The following is a 16,007-nucleotide window of genomic DNA, read 5'->3' on the forward strand; positions in this document are numbered from 1 at the left end:
GGAAAAAAGCTAAAAGAAGTAAAACTCCATTGTTTAGAACATAACTTTCTATACACTGCCCTTTATATTTCATAGCTCACATAATCACCTGGTAGGCTTTAAACTGATCACGAAGCTGAGAGGAAGAATTCCATGTTATACTACCATGCACTAGGATATTTGCTTTCTCGATCCATTTCAATATGAACTCCAGCATCTCATTGTATTCTTCCAAGTGTGAAGCAGCCTGGATATAAAAGAAAATTTCACTTAAGCCTAAGACGTAATTTTGTACAGTTCTTAGAGAATGATACGACTAATTTTATTTAATTTGCTGTTTTAACTTGGGAATCATTTTAACAACTTCTTCATAATATTTTACTTAATTTAATTACATCTGTATTTGTGGAGTTAAAATAGGTCTGCTTCCAGTAATAAGAATATCTATTTCAGGGGAAAAAAGGGAATACAGGTCAAACTGGGAGTGTGCACTGATGTTCAAATATATCCCTAGAATGTACTTTCCCTGTGTATATTTCAACCTCACACATAAATTCCAAAATACTTTGTTGATCAGTTTGTGGTTCACTGCAAGCCTCCCTACTTCTCCTCTTTGGATTACATCCCCCAAAACACTTTTTTTTTAAAAACCTGCTTAATCCAGTCAGTCTACCATTTTTCCAAAAAGAAAAATTTTGCACTATTTCAAAATCCAGGACAAATGTTCTGCTGATTTATCTCACTTCTCTTTAGCAAAGTCCTCTTTAGTTCAAATTGTCTTCTCAGTAGGCATAATTTCACTGGTTTTCATGCATTTGTCCTCCATGAAGGACAGATCAAATCCTAGGTGACTGAACTGTATTTGCAAGCAGTTTGCCATACCTATAATTTTTTATGACAGGAAGTGGATTTCTTGGTGCTGAACAAAAATATCCTAATGGTTAAACCCTGCACCAAGTACCTTTGACTGAACTCTTACTTTGATAGCTATTTTCAGTCTCTTTTTAAAAACAATTCAGAGGAAACTGAAAAGAATATAAAGAAGTTATGTTTTTCAAGCCTCACAGAAGCGTCTTTGTGTATGCAGAAAGGAGAATTCATAAATTATCAGGGTATTGATGGTAGAACCACACAAAATCCTTTTATTTGCTTTTAGCCAGAGGTTTTGGGATAAGAAAAAAGTACAGAGTTTCAGGGACTTTGAACTACAGGGGATGCATCTTTATGAATGCCAAGATATTGCATAAATATTATGCATTATCATGACCATTTTATCTAGACTTTTCTATTGACTCTAAAAATTATATTCACCCTCTATATATTATGACCAGAGCAAAACAATGTTTCAATTTGTTTTTAATGCTGCAAATATAGGTAACAGTGATAACACAGAGGACCTGAGAAGTACAATGAGATAGTATTTCCTGGAATGCTACAGTTTGTGAGGTCTACAATCTTTTCAGGGTACCAACCAGCAGATGATTCATCCAAGAGGATGTTAAAGCTGCATCATAGAATTATTCCTCCTTCCTGATCTGACCTGTCTGTGCCTCTTTTGAGATGTGATGCATGCCCTGACTAATAATAGGCAGATGTGCCAAGGAAGGTCCCTTCTTATAAAACTACAGGAATATAAATGAGAAGTTTTATATGCTCCTTCTGCTTCTGAAAGAAAACAGCAGAAAGGCTTTGAGATCATACCTGACTGAGCTTGGCTGCTCTGTACTCAGCCTGCCGTATTGTCTGTTGGTGCAATGCAGTGAGTTTCCCTATCCTGTTAGCCAGCTGCTTAGCCAGTGGTACATTCTGTTCTGCAAAGTCCTGTACAGATGCATCTAATTCCAACAGCTTTATACTGCAGCTGTCCAACTCTTCACCAAGGATCTAGACAGAGAAATAAGAAAAACAGTGATCCAGAATGTGTTAGCTTTTTGGCTGATTACTTCTAGTCCAATTTGCAACTTTTATATCCTGTCCAAAGTCTCCGTAGTTTGTTCCACTTCTAAGCAGGAAGGCAGAACAGCAGGATGTTTGGTCATCTCTTAAATATGTGTTGTTACTGTTTCTTCCCTGACTTCCGGGCTGAAATAAGCAACTGTTTTCCCTACCATAGCAAAACACTGAGTCACTTCAGTGTGACATTAACTGTTCTCAGGCATCTTTCTGTGTTTGTTTCTGCAATGAACAGCCAGCACACATTGCCATGACAAGGTTTTTTATTTATTGGCACAGGGGCCTGTTTTGTTGCTGTCTTAAAATGTAACTTTATAAACTCAGAAAAATTTAATTACTCACTAATGCATTATGAAAACTTTCATTTTCCTTTGAAACTTGCAGTTTCGTAGATTGACTTTGATGCAGGAGAAGTCTAATCATGCTATATTGTTTCAATAGAAACAGATTTTAAAACAAATTTTTCTTATCACAGTCACAAAGTATTTTAAAAGCTTAAAAAGGAAAACTTTTTGTTTTCCATGTTTCTCATAGATTGATAGCATACTTATGGGCTACAGTTTCTTGGTGTCTTTTTAATTTGGTTTTTAAACTAAGGTGTTAACAATTCCTTGTTTGTGTAACATAAATGAAATAGGTGTCATATCACAGAATCAGAGAACGGGTACAGCTGGAAGGGACCACAACGAGTCGTCTGGTCCAACCTTCCTGCTCAAGCAGAGCCATCCTAGAGCATGTGGCACAGGATTGTGTCCAGACAGTTCTTGAATATCTCCAGTGAAAGAGACTGCATGATCGCTCTGGGAAATCTGTGCCAGTGCTTGGTCACCTGCACAGGAAAGTTCTGCAGAATATTCAGGTGGAACTTGCTGTGCTTAAGTTTCTAAATTGCAATCATCAGACAAAAACTGATTCAAGCTCTTCAGGTTAGGGCTGTCCTGGCAGACACATAGAGTGTACCATACAATCAATTGTTATGATAAACAAATATCAGAGACATAACTGTCTACATGTAGACATAAACACATATATAGAACGGCTCATCTAAATACAAAAGACATACATATTTCAAGCAGGCGTAAATAAATGTATTTACTATAAAAAGTGTGCAGAATTTATGTGCTATTTATAAGTTACGGAAGGATTGATTTGACTTGGGTCACATGGATTTAAAACAGATTCTTATTTTATTTTTCACAGTAGTTTTAATGTTAATATAAAAATATTTACTGCTGTAATCAGAGACAACCCAATTTCAGGAGTATCAGCTAAGAGCTGACACAAACACAGTTGAGAAACATTACTACATCTCCAGTGACAGAGAGTTTTCATCTATGTAACATGAGAAAGCACATTTCACTAGTTTTTTTGCTTTATTACTGGAACCAAGGAGATACACCAAATTTAAAGGGATATAGTTCACTGACACCTCCTGCAAAGCAGATGGTACTTTGGAGCATCTAAAGCATCTCATGAAAATAGCTAGGCAATTTATGACATACCAGGCATGTAAAATCTTCTCCTATTTGGTATACTTTGTTTACTTTCAGACAGTAATTTGGTCAAGTTTATCTCTGGCTAGTTAACAAACCGAACAAAAAAAATCCCAAACAACCCACCCTCAAACAAAATCTCCCACTCTCATATGATAATCCTAACTCAGCCATTACACTTCAGTACAGATGAGCTTTTCTGAGTGTGGTACATACCTAAGAATAAGAAAAGCCACAAAAAGAACCAAGAGTCCTTTGCACTACTCATAACTGCACCAGTAGAACTTTACCTCATTATACTAAATTATATGAGACAGGCTACTGGCTAAGTAAAATTCTTCTAAAATCACAAGTAAAGATATACTGTAAAGAACGATCTTTTCCATACAGACTGGGACAAGGAACCCCTTAGGCTTTCCCAGACTGCAGTCATTATTCAGAAGGAACAGTGCAACTTTGTCCATCTGACTTGCTTTATGCTCAGCTACTTACTCCAATTTCTGTTACTCAAGTCACTGTAAGGGCTAGTTTGAAAAGAAAATAGTTTAAAGAAACCTCATCAGTCAACCCTCATTTCTGTCCATTCTTCTGTTGAACTACGTTAAAAAATAATGTGTTCTGCAAGTCTTCACAAACATAACTGTGGTATGAAGTAAGCATCCCAATTCAGAAGAATTTATGGTGTAACCACATAAGGAAAGCCTTGTCTTACCTTTTGTTCAAGTTTAGCTTGTGATATATCATTTGTTTTCTTTTTCACTTTGGAAAGAATGGCATTTAGTTCATTTGCTATTCTCTGGATTTTCTGATCAAACTCTTGATTCAATGTTTTGATTTGCTGAGTTTCTCTTTCTTTGGTCTGAATCTGTCAACAATAAGAATTAAATTCAGTAACCAGAAATTTCTCCTCCTGAAAGAAAATTAACTTTCATTTAACTTACTTTAATTCAAAGGATGAAGGTAATAAAACTATTCTATGTTGCCATAGTTTAGTCACACTTAGATACTAAGTTATAAAGTTATGCATTTATCTACTGTGCTTTACCTGATCCTGTACAGTTACAAGGGCCAGTCCAACTTCTGCTAAATGAAGAGAGAGTTCAGAAGGCAAAATGGTATAAAGCCCCAAGTACTTATTCTGTTGTTGTTCAGCCATTTTTTCAACAGCCTGGCGATGACTAATGACTTCACCAAGGAGAGACTTATGACAGAAAAAACAGTATTGTTAAGAACAATGGGAAAAACACATCTGTGTACAGTTAGCAAATGCAGACATCACATGCACATTGCAACAGAGCTAACTGCTTTCAAATTTTTCACTAGTTTAGTAAAAAGAATTTTATCTTGGGATTCCCTGGATTTTCAGATATGACTGTCTGCCTCATTCTCTGTTCCTGTGTGACCACATGTGTATAGAAAACATCAAATTTTCAACACCCAGACAGCCAAGATAGAAATGTTAATTCTGTCCATTCACATTCTACAGTCCCCCATATTTTAGATAAGCAGAGAAACATTACTAAACGATTTGCTAGTACATAAAATTTCATACATGCAAATACTTAAATATATCTTAAATATGTTCAAAATAAAATATTACAGTCCATCATCTACTTCATGCTTTGCGAATTTGTCTAGTGGGTTACTCAAAAACCCATGAATATTGCCGAATTTGAATTTCTGGTGGTTTTGAACAAATTAACATTCACTAGCAAATTACAATGAAGATAAATATTGCAATTTAAAAATTGACAATTTGATATACCTGCAACTCCTGAAGTTGAGTGTCCACTTCTATATCAGGGCTTAGTAAATATTCTTTGGTTTCCTGGATCCAGGACTTCACAATATTAATCTCTGCTTCAACCTCCTCACGCTCCTTCAACTCCTGTTTCACCATCTTCACACCTTTTTTAATTTTCTGTTGCATACTTCAGAAACCAAGAAACAACAACTATTTGTGAAGCATTAAGTAATGTCTAAAAACATTGCTTTGTCAAAATATGCTGAAAAATTCTGATAGCCACTTATCCAGAGAAAAAATTTAAATAAATTAAAAATCTCACGCTAATTCTTCAGTTTTATGCATTTTGACATCATGCATACAATTCTTTGAAGCAATGCAAATGTTTACAACAGAGACCTCTATATCTGAGTTCATCACCACAGACTGCCCATCTCATCAGTGGAGGAAACTGGCAATTTTAGGGCATGATTTAGGATTATCCAACATCATTCCAGAAGAAACTTCTAAAATAGGTCAGAAAACCTGCATCTTAGACTTGTCTATTTCTCTACACTAATTAGAGAAGCAAGACATAATCAGTTCTGATGTTGATATCTATAATGTAAAATAATTTGAGATAAATTCTACTCCTATTGATGGAATTTGTATTGGCAGAATACCTAAGATAAGGCATGGATCAAGCATCTAAACACCATTTTTGATCCAGGGGTTTATCTCCACAATTCCACTAAGACAGAATTTCTGCACTTTCCTCAAGAACTTGGGTCTTCTGTAAAAAATGATATCTCTATGAAAGTTCTACTGGACCACTTGTAGCTCAAATGCATGTGACATGGATCTTACTTTGATATTCCCATAGTTGATTTATGTTTGCATAACCTTTCACAGCTGAATTATACCTTATTTACATGAGCATGAGATCATCACAGACCCTGTGTCTTAGAAAACAACTCTAAGTGAAGAATGGAATTATAAAAGTGCTAATATCTAAACATTTTCTACAGAGATTTCTATTCTACTGTAATAATTTATGCATTCACACAATGAACTTTGCACAGGCTTGGTGCAGGGTTTACAGTTTTTTTAATTCTCTGTCTCTCTCCCTCTTCCCTCTGTGGAGATCCAGATAATAGCATCTCACTATCATTATGAGGTAGATATGAGTCCTGAAACTTAGCCATAAAACTTCCTGTTTTCTAAATGACAAGGAAACATTTTAGATTTAGATAAAAATTCATAGAACCACAAGGTGAAATGCTAGGATATGTTTTGTTTGCATATTTGCTAAATTCCCCTCTAAATTTCATACACTACTTACTTTTGGTACCCAAGTGCTTCAAATAGAGGAAACAAAGTGATAAACCAATGAAAACTTAGGATACAAAAAGTTAAATAGTCACTGTTAATGGTGAGATGCAATGGAAGTGTTTAAATCCAGTTATAACTTCAATGCAGTTTATAAAGCTTTTACATAACTTAGTATTATTATTCAAGGCAAGAAGTACATATTCTAAAATGCATACTCCTGCTGCTGGAAATAAAAAATAATGGCAGAAAAGGAATTTCAAAATTAATTACAAATAATTGAAAATTAAACTGATGTTTGTTTTAAATATAATAACTAATATTTATTTTAAGCATGGTAATTGTTAATTATATAAAACTGATACATAAATGCTTATTAATTAATTGCAAGATGCAATTTTTCTAGTAAATCTTTTAAAATACTGCCTTACTTGTGGCAGCGATCTTGCATTGCTTTGATTTCTTGCATGACTGGTAGTTCCTCCTGAGATGGAGGCTTTATTTCCACATCCTGAAGCATGCTGAGAGCATGCTGTTTGAGCAGGCCCAAAGATGACAGCTGGTGGTCCACCTCCAGGAGGAAACTACTGTGGTAATCCAGGAGTTCCAGGAGCTCTGTCTTTGATGCCTTTTCCACTGAGCTTTCTGGTAAGCGACCTTGTAGCTGATCTATTGCTATGGTGGCTTTCTGAATCTATGGAAAGAGATGCAGTCTTGTTAATAATGAAACTGTAAAAAAGATAAAAAAACCCTGTAAACTAGCACCAAAAGGTGCTAAACCCAGTGCTTGACATTTAGATTCCGCAGACCTGTTGTGGGCTTGTGCAGTAGTCTCTACAGCAAATATAAATCTATGCTCTACTGTGCTAGATCTAGCTAGCTAGCCCTAGCTTTTCACAGTGGATTTGGACTTGCTAAGGGACATTTTTTGTCATGTAATGAGTGGCTCCCTATATTTTTAGCATTTATTGTATTTATTGCCATCGGACTTGGTGTGTCCCTACCGCAGGGCACACCTGTATTGGGCATATGTCATACATACAACAAAACGATTATCCCTGTTCCCAGAGAACCTGACATCTGAACATAATAATGGACAATGACAGATAAAGAGAGTCAGATAGGATACAAGATAAAAAAAAAGAGATATATATGATTGGAAAGAAGATGAAAGAAGGAGAAAGAAGGAGACGGAGACAGAAGGTGAAAGAGGTTGATGTAATCTAGAATAGAGCATTTGGGGAAAGGAAACATGAAGAAGACTCTGAAGAACCATCAGAAACTAAACCAATTCTGTATTTACTATATGCATATGCATACAAAAGAACAGTGCAAATTTTGGAGGCAGTAATTCTAAACCTAGATCTTTCATAGCTGTATTTCTGACCTGAGGGGGGGGGGAAAAAAAAATCACTGTTCTTCCTCCTATCAGCTTTCTCTACCACAAGATGATTAATAAGGCAGCACAATGAGTGAAAACCTATGTACAAAGGAGGATTTACCAAGACTAGAATTTACCTTATCATTAAAGCCCTTCCATTCCTGTACTGCATCTTCCAAAATTTTTTCTTGTTCCTGGGCTACATTCCGGAGCCGCGTCCAGCGCTGCCAAACTGTTGTCATGGATCTACTTATAGATGCCTTACTGGCATCATTGCTAACTTTTTCCAGCTGTGAAGCCTTTTCTTCTAGGGCTGTGATCTTCTCATGGAAAGAATTCACTACAGATACAAGAGTCTGAAAAAGCAAAAATAAGCACTGTTTTCCTCTTTCACAACAGAACTCTTTACTATGCAACATGCAGGTAGATGAGCCACTTCTATCCATTGCAGACCAAGAACATGTACTCTATGTCGAGCGAGGTGGCTATACGTCTCACTTTATTTTTCATATGCAATATATTAGGTACAGCTACTTGGTCCAAAATGCACATCTCCGGAAGCAGCAGAAATCTGGTGTAAGCAAATTTTATCTTCTTTGTTAGCCCCTCAAAAGGGATGGAAATGAGCATTCAGGCCCTTTTCATAGCAAAGGCAGACTTTTACTAAGGGTCTAAAACCGAAAGAAGCAATTCAGGTGTTTAAACATACATTTATGTCATGTTTGTCCATGACATACTAGATGTCCATGGGTATCAGGATATTCTCATAAAGCTGACAGACATGAAATTACTTTCTTTCACACAGACACAGCTGGAGTCTAAGGCATCATGTCTGAGGTAGCACTAACTGCCTGTATTAAGTACCCTAAATACTAGAAGAAAAAGTCACCCTACAAATAAAATGTGTGTTTTGCACTACACAAAACACCTCCTGGTGTGTTATGACACAGTTAAGTGCTACAGAAAAAGATCTAAAAACTCCAATTCATATTGTTCATAGGAAGGAAATCTACATAACATGTATTTATTTCCACTGAAAGTAAAGAATTTCATGCAATTATCAGTACCTCACCTTATGTGTTATCAATTTCTCTTCTGCCTCGTGAGAAGAAGCAGCTTTAGCTACTGAGAATTCAGATAATTTTTTCTCAACCTCATTCATCACTTCAATAACCTTCTGCCTTGCTGTCTGGTACTCCTGCCACTCGGAAGCACACCTTAAACAAATACAGTTCCAGAAAGAACAACTTAATGCAAGATAAAAACATTTGAAAATCAGGAATATTGTTGCACCTGTTTTTTAATGCAACTGCTTGGGTTTACTGTTACACTATCATTTCCAAGAAAAATATTGGGAAAAAGCATACATAGAAGCATATGCTCCTGATTTTCAGCTGTGTCTTACAGAAACCACAGCAGAGCATTTTATAGCCCTTGTTTGACTTTTCCTCAGTGACTTTGCCTAGGTTGTGTTTTAAACCCACCCAAATCTTTGGAATCCAGAATATTCAGGAATAGTAAGCAACATAGTAATGCTGGTTAAAAAGATATTTCCTTTTAGTTCAAAACGCGTGCTTCAATTTCATTTTTTCTGCATAGGGTCTTGTGCTAGCTGAAATAAGGGACAATCATTCCCTACTCTTCATCTCAGTGCTGTTCCAAGCTTGTTATAATTATATCATAGCTTTATCAAGATCACACAACTAGTCAGTCAGTGGCAGAGGAGAAAACAGAATCCAAGAACTCTGAATCCCAATATCCACTTCTCTTATAAGTAGCACAAATATTTACAAGACTCCAATTAATGTTGTGATCTCTTTCTTTCATTACCAACAAGGTGATCATCGTAAAATGAAAGAAAGAAAGAATATACCTTTGTAACTGCTCTTGCTGGGTTTTGGCTTCTTGCTTTGTCCCTTTGGCCTTTTCCTCCAAGGCAGCTACATTCTGCACCAGCTGTTCTCTTGCTGTGGCTTGGATAAAGGGCTCTATCTCAGACACAAGGCCCTGTAACTCCTTCAAATGATCATTGAACTGATTTTCTGTGCTGAAAAATTCAATGTGGTTCCTTAGATTCTCCTCAGAGTTCTCAACGTCAAGACCATTTCTTGCTAAATGCAGAAATTCCTGAGCATCTTCAAGCCAGTCATTTGCTATCTGCATAACCTGGTAGTACCTTTGGCAGAGGCTATATACTTTATTCAAGGTAGCCTGAAATAAAAGGGAAAATTATACAGAGGGTCACAAACATAAAATCACAGCAGTCTTTATCATTTGAAAAAAATAAACAACAGGAATATTAGAAACCAATCTTTTCATGATGACTGCAAGCATCAAGCCATAGAGTTATCAGATTCATGACTAAAAAACTAATGACACTTAGGGTACACTAACCTGTCTCAAGTGTATAGCTTCTTGAACTTCACCATCTAGTTCTGTCAACTCAGCAAGAGTGTTTTCCAGGTCAGCAGGGATCAGCTCCTTCGCTTTCATATATCGCTCTTTTTCTTTATTGCTAAGAGCATTCATTATTCTCAGGCTTGACTGTACTTCTTCCTGATGTATCTGGACCTTTCGGATTTCTTCTTGGATGCTTTGCAGTTTGAGGTCCAAACTTAATGTTCCATTAAGCTCTGTTTTCACCCACCTCAACCAGTCGAGTGAGCGGCAGATTTCTGTCTGGAAGTCTATGCTTTGCACAAGTCTGTTCTCGCACTCCATCACAGTTTCAACAACAGCAGCATGCAAAGACTTTAGTTTCTCTTGCCAAGCCTGCACTTGGTAATTTGTTGCCGCATATGCAGATGAGTCAAGCTGAGGAGAAATGGCTTCTAAATGTTCAGTTATTCGCTTCAGAAGACTTCCTGAGTCTTGCAAGCTGCCCATCAGAGAATGGTATATTTTCAACTTTTCTTCTATTGGGAGTGTTTCTTCATTTACCTTAATCTGCTCTTTTTTTACTGCCTCTAGTTGTGTCTCAAATTGCATACACATTTTTTCATGCTCCTGGCATGCTTCTATTGTGTCTTCCAACAGGCTGACTTTCTGCTCTATTTGCCTCTTCAATTTGTGATATAGTGTGGCAAGTTTTAACATCTCATCTGGTTGCCATGGCTGGCCAGTGCTCCGAAAGGCCTCCTTCTTCTGGTTTAGTTCATCCACTGCTGCACCAAGGCTCACCACTTCACCTAAGAGATCTCTGTAGGCCTGCTGGAGTGACACAGCTTCTTTGGCTAAAACAGCCGCTGGAGCTTTGTCCATGTTAACAAACTGATCTTCTAGCTCAGTCAGAGCTTTACTTGTCAACTCAATCAAAGAGGCATACTCTTTTCTGGCATAAATTGCTTCCTGAACCTTATACAACTTTTCTTTTGCCAGAGCAGTGACAATATTGAATTGCTGAGGGAGACTGTTCAGTTTTTCATCTAGATAAGAATGATCCACTTCATTAAGTGATGGTAGGATTTCTTGACCATCTCTTTGCAGTGCAAGTAACAGATTTTCATATTCTGGAGATTGCTCAAGAATCTGTTGATATTTTGCTAATTGACTGTATAGCTCAGTGTTAGAATTCATTACATTGACTTCTGGGAATGTGACAATATCAGCTTGTTTTAGCCAATGGCAAGCTTTATCCAAGTCTTCTTTGAAATATTTCCTGGAAACAATATTCTTCTCCAGTTCTAACAATCTCTGGTTACACTTATGCAAAACAGTGTCATACACGTTCTGTAGTTCTTGCAACTTACCTAACACTTCACTCTTTTCTTGATTTGTTGCTTCTTTCATCAAATCCCTCCCTTGAGCCCACAGTCCTGTGACCTCATTTTGATAGGCCTTCAGGTTAGCCTGGGTATTCTTACAAGTCCTGATCTGTTTGTTCACATCTTCTGGCAACAGACAAATGTGTTCTGGAAATACTACCTTCTTCTCATGCTGGTGAATTTGGTTTGTAGCCTGAAAGACTGCCATGAGAAACTGTGTCTTTTCAGAGAGTGCTTTATTCAGGTGTTTTCTCCTCTGGCCAACCAGATCACTGAGACAAGCCACATGGTACTGAGCATCAGAAAGTGTTTTCTGCAGCTCTTGCCTTTCATTGAGCCCTAGGTTGGTCATCACTCTGTCAGCATCCTTCACAAGCATCTTCAGAACAAGTTGTTTGGCTTCAAGCTCACTGCAAATGGTAACATGATCCATGAGAAGGCTCTGAGCCAAATCTGGAGGAGGGCTCTGTTTAAGACCCTCTGAGATACTAGGCTGCTGCTCCTCTGCCCATTCCATTAGCTCCTGAAATTTGGAATGGACCAAACTGAGCTCTTCTAAGGTTGAAACAGAAACTTGAATTTTCCTTTTGACAAGATCCTCCAGCTGAGTCCAGCGTTGCTCAAAATGACTGAATTGCTCCTTTACTAATTCTTTGTCATCAAGATTCAGATGTTCTATCATCTTCTGTTTCTGATCTTTCAAGTCTTCCAAAGCAAATCTCTTTTCTTCTAGTGCCATTGCCAATTTTTGCAAAGCTTCAAGGTGCACATTTGTACTTTCAGCATCAGATCTGTTATCCAAATGGACAGAACCAAAATCAATTATTAGATACAAGCTCAGGACTTTTAAAAGAGGTCAGAATTAATTATAAGCCCAATACATATTTAAATCAATATGATATAAATACCTATAGTTTTCAGATTCATTTTAAGGTACCAGTCTTGAATACTAATTAAAAAGTTTACCAGTTTTATTCCTCGCCCTTTCAGCTGCAATATTGTCATGAGGCTGACCCCAGAAATTAACACAAATACTGCAAAGTATAATGGTTAATTTGCACATATGAACAACAACAAGTACGGAGGTGGAAGTGAATCTTGTTCCATGACAGTGATAGTAGCAGCAACAGGCGCACAATTTTTAGCACAGATGGTGTATTTATGCTATACAAAGCAGCTGCAAACATTTAGAAAGAGCAACAGAGATTTAATATTATAGTCTATTTAATAGATATAGCACAATATCACAATGAAAAACACTCATGAAATACAGTAAATACAAATGAAAGAGTTCAAACAAAACAGGCAAAATTCTTGAAATATCAGGAAATGCTATACCCTGAGATGGGATCAATCAGTACTTGCCTTAAAGACAAATACTGAAGATCTGTCTTCTCAAACTCTCGTTATTTCAATACAAGTAATTAATTGCCTTATAATTAGTAAGGGAGGTTTGCTTTTAATTTAACATGGAAAAAGAGATTTTTTGTAGCCTCAGCTTAGAGACACTTTGTAAACAGGTCTTTCAGTGTATATGCACTAAGCTTGCTTTGTGCATGCTACTTCTTTTTTTACCTAGCCAAGTTGTCCCACTCTTTTGTGAGCTTTTCCAAGAAAACTTCAACTACATTCATGCGATCATGGTAATCCCCTGTCCTCTGCAGATCCTCCTCCCGCTGCATGAGCAAACTGTGTGCCTGAAGACAGAGGTCCAGCCACTGGTTGCTTAGTTCTCCTATTTCCTTGTGTTCAGGTGATTCCTGTCCTTGGGTTAGTTTGTTCATTTTCTCAGTCACAGAGGTAAGAGCTGACTGCTTAGACTGCAACTTCTGGCTGAATTCCTGAAAAAGATACAAGTAAAACCAAATATAGTGACATGTACTCAAAATTATAAGATGGAATTTAAATAAGAACTCTAAAATAAATAGATTGTGTAAGGACTAATTATCTGCCCAGGCAAATACTCTGCAGATATAAATTGGAAGAAGTGTCTTCTCTCCTCTCCTAATCCTCCTCTGCATCTTCTCCAGGTGGTTATAGATGTGAAAACAAACCAGAGGAGCTTCCAAGTGCCAGTGACAAATAGAAATCATGACCAAGTCACACCTTGTTGTCCAGGCTTTTGGACTAGCCCAGTTCCCACCATACACTAAAACATGCAAGACAGTCTGAGTCTCACAAGAATAATTCATTTTACCAGTACTGCTTCTAGCTTATTTTTTCCCTTTTCCTTTTTTTCATTAGCGACTAAAAATAGGAAGCAGAGTCCATGAGTCATTGAGCCTCCACATCTGTACTTTGCATTGCTCCCACTTCTGTAACAGCAACCGTTATCACTGCCACTATTGAAACAAAGCCAGTTACTACCTAGGTATGATTGCTATGTGAGTTAATAATTAGTAACTAAAAGAGTCCATCTGCATACACATTTCTTACCAAATAAGAAGTCAGAGAGATCCCAAAAAGCAGAATATACAATATACTGACAACTAAAACTAGCCAAATATTTTTCAGCCCTTACACACTGTCTAGGGTAAATATAATCTTTACTCAAACTCTGATTCTATTAACTGAAACTAAACAACCATACCCAGCTCCAGTATTTTGCTAGCATGCTGTATTTCACTGAAGGCTGGAAGGGTTTTGGAAGCAGAGATGCTACTGCCCAGCTCTGCCTCATTCCACTTCATGACAGCTTCAAATGGAGCTAAGTATCTTCCTCTACCAAGGCAAATTACAGGAAAAAATACCCCTTGTGCCACATCTGACAGTACAGCAGGTGTCTCCCTTTCATTATAAGCCAAAGTTCCTGAATGAAACAGAGAAGAAATACAGACTCCTGCTTTTTCCTGGACTCTAATGATAGCTAGTATAACAACTTTCAGTCCAGATTGTGCTGAGGCATCTTCAAAGGCTATGACTTTGTTCAAACATGTGAGCAGAACTGACATGAAGAGGAAGTGCTGTTTACTTTTCACTAAACTCTTGGCATATCAGAAAAAGAATACAAGCAAAGTCTAGACCAAAAATGCAAACCCCAAGTATTTAATCATTTAATAAAGAAATTACCTGTTTTCCTTTTGTTACTTTACTGATATTTGTGATGTGTGCAGGTTGGTCATAAAAATTCCCTCTTCTGGAATGAATGAGTGAAGATCTGAAGGCATTTGTCTAATTATTTAAACCGGATTTCTGTCATACCTATTCTCAGAGATCAGCAACACCAAATAGCTTCCTAGACTAATTTTGAAATACTTGCAAACTATTTAGAAGTATAGGAATCAAAGAACTTAGCAAGCACAATTTGCAGATCTTATCTTCAGGTCCACTGTGATTGGCATTTAGTCTACTAAAAGCTAAGGCAAATCAGAACAGTAGGCTGAAAATTGTCTACTGCTAAAAAAGCAAAGCCAGAACAATATTGTAGTAAAGTTTTCTGCTTTCTAAATTACCCTGTAGCATTAGTAAGGAAACATTATTTCCTCTGTCTTCTCTGCTCTTGCTTAGAGCATAGTAGCAATAGTTTGCAAAATGTGTATATAACATGAATTATAAAATAATATCAGGAATAGGATGACCTTCCTTACATTCTGTTCTCAGCCCAAAATCTCCTTACCTTAACCTGGAGTACCATATTCTGGGCAACGTTTAGCTCCAACTCTGCCCGTCTCCTTTTTAAATTCTGTAGTTGTTGATCTGCATCCTGGAAATATATCCAGAGCTCAGCCTTCAATTGTTTGATCTCTTCCCAGCCTTGAGACAAATACTGTGAGTGCATTATCTGTTGCTCAATCTAGAAGAAAAGAAATGAAAAGGAGTAGGAATGCTTTAATGCATCTATTTTTGGAGAATGGAGGATGAATACCATTCTTTCTCCGAGCACAATACTGTACTAAAGCAATTTCTGCACTAGATTCTGAAGGGGCTAATATTATCCACAAAAAGAGTCTTAACTTTCAAAAGTCAGAAAAATTGTACCTATCAAAGGCAAGCTGTGGGGGAAAAATATTTAAAAATAATTATCATTCACCCTTGAGAGAAGCAAGTATATTTATGAATGTGGGTATTTCAGTGTTCTCAGTCCTCTACTAAAGCTTAAACTAACTATATAATTTAGTCTACTGCATGTCAAGAACAGTACTAGGCTGTACCCTACATGCCTTCGCAGTGACCAAATAAAAGTTCAAACTAAACACCTCCATTTAATTTGCTTAGCCCAGTTATTTTGCCTATATGCCTTTCTAAAATGCCAGTAAGAAGAATGCTTACCGGATCTGAGCTGATCAATCCTCTTACACCAATAGTGACACAGCTTCTTTTGCTCCAAATACAGTAGTCAGGCGCATTTAAGGTTTAGACACTCAACCAGCTTAATATATCTCAGC

At 37.1% G+C, this 16,007-nt stretch overlaps 1 protein-coding gene across 1 annotated transcript in view; it reads right to left on the bottom strand.

Moving 5' to 3' along the window:
- Nucleotides 1-16,007, bottom strand: part of LOC103796993 (nesprin-1-like) — a gene marked incomplete at both ends in the record, with an annotated part of 72,858 nt that overhangs the window by 29,434 nt on the left and 27,417 nt on the right. Inside the window, 12 exons of the mRNA XM_009069185.1 lie at nucleotides 89-226; nucleotides 1,681-1,863; nucleotides 4,138-4,290; nucleotides 4,471-4,626; nucleotides 5,191-5,356; nucleotides 6,909-7,171; nucleotides 7,996-8,214; nucleotides 8,931-9,075; nucleotides 9,732-10,069; nucleotides 10,253-12,413; nucleotides 13,198-13,463; nucleotides 15,239-15,415. Coding sequence (XP_009067433.1) covers nucleotides 89-226; nucleotides 1,681-1,863; nucleotides 4,138-4,290; nucleotides 4,471-4,626; nucleotides 5,191-5,356; nucleotides 6,909-7,171; nucleotides 7,996-8,214; nucleotides 8,931-9,075; nucleotides 9,732-10,069; nucleotides 10,253-12,413; nucleotides 13,198-13,463; nucleotides 15,239-15,415 — 4,365 coding nt within the window. The remainder of the gene's footprint in view (nucleotides 1-88; nucleotides 227-1,680; nucleotides 1,864-4,137; nucleotides 4,291-4,470; nucleotides 4,627-5,190; nucleotides 5,357-6,908; nucleotides 7,172-7,995; nucleotides 8,215-8,930; nucleotides 9,076-9,731; nucleotides 10,070-10,252; nucleotides 12,414-13,197; nucleotides 13,464-15,238; nucleotides 15,416-16,007) is intronic.

The sequence above is a fragment of the Acanthisitta chloris genome, unplaced genomic scaffold (genome assembly GCF_000695815.1).
Source record: "Acanthisitta chloris isolate BGI_N310 unplaced genomic scaffold, ASM69581v1 scaffold14162, whole genome shotgun sequence".
Lineage (NCBI taxonomy): Eukaryota > Metazoa > Chordata > Aves > Passeriformes > Acanthisittidae > Acanthisitta > Acanthisitta chloris.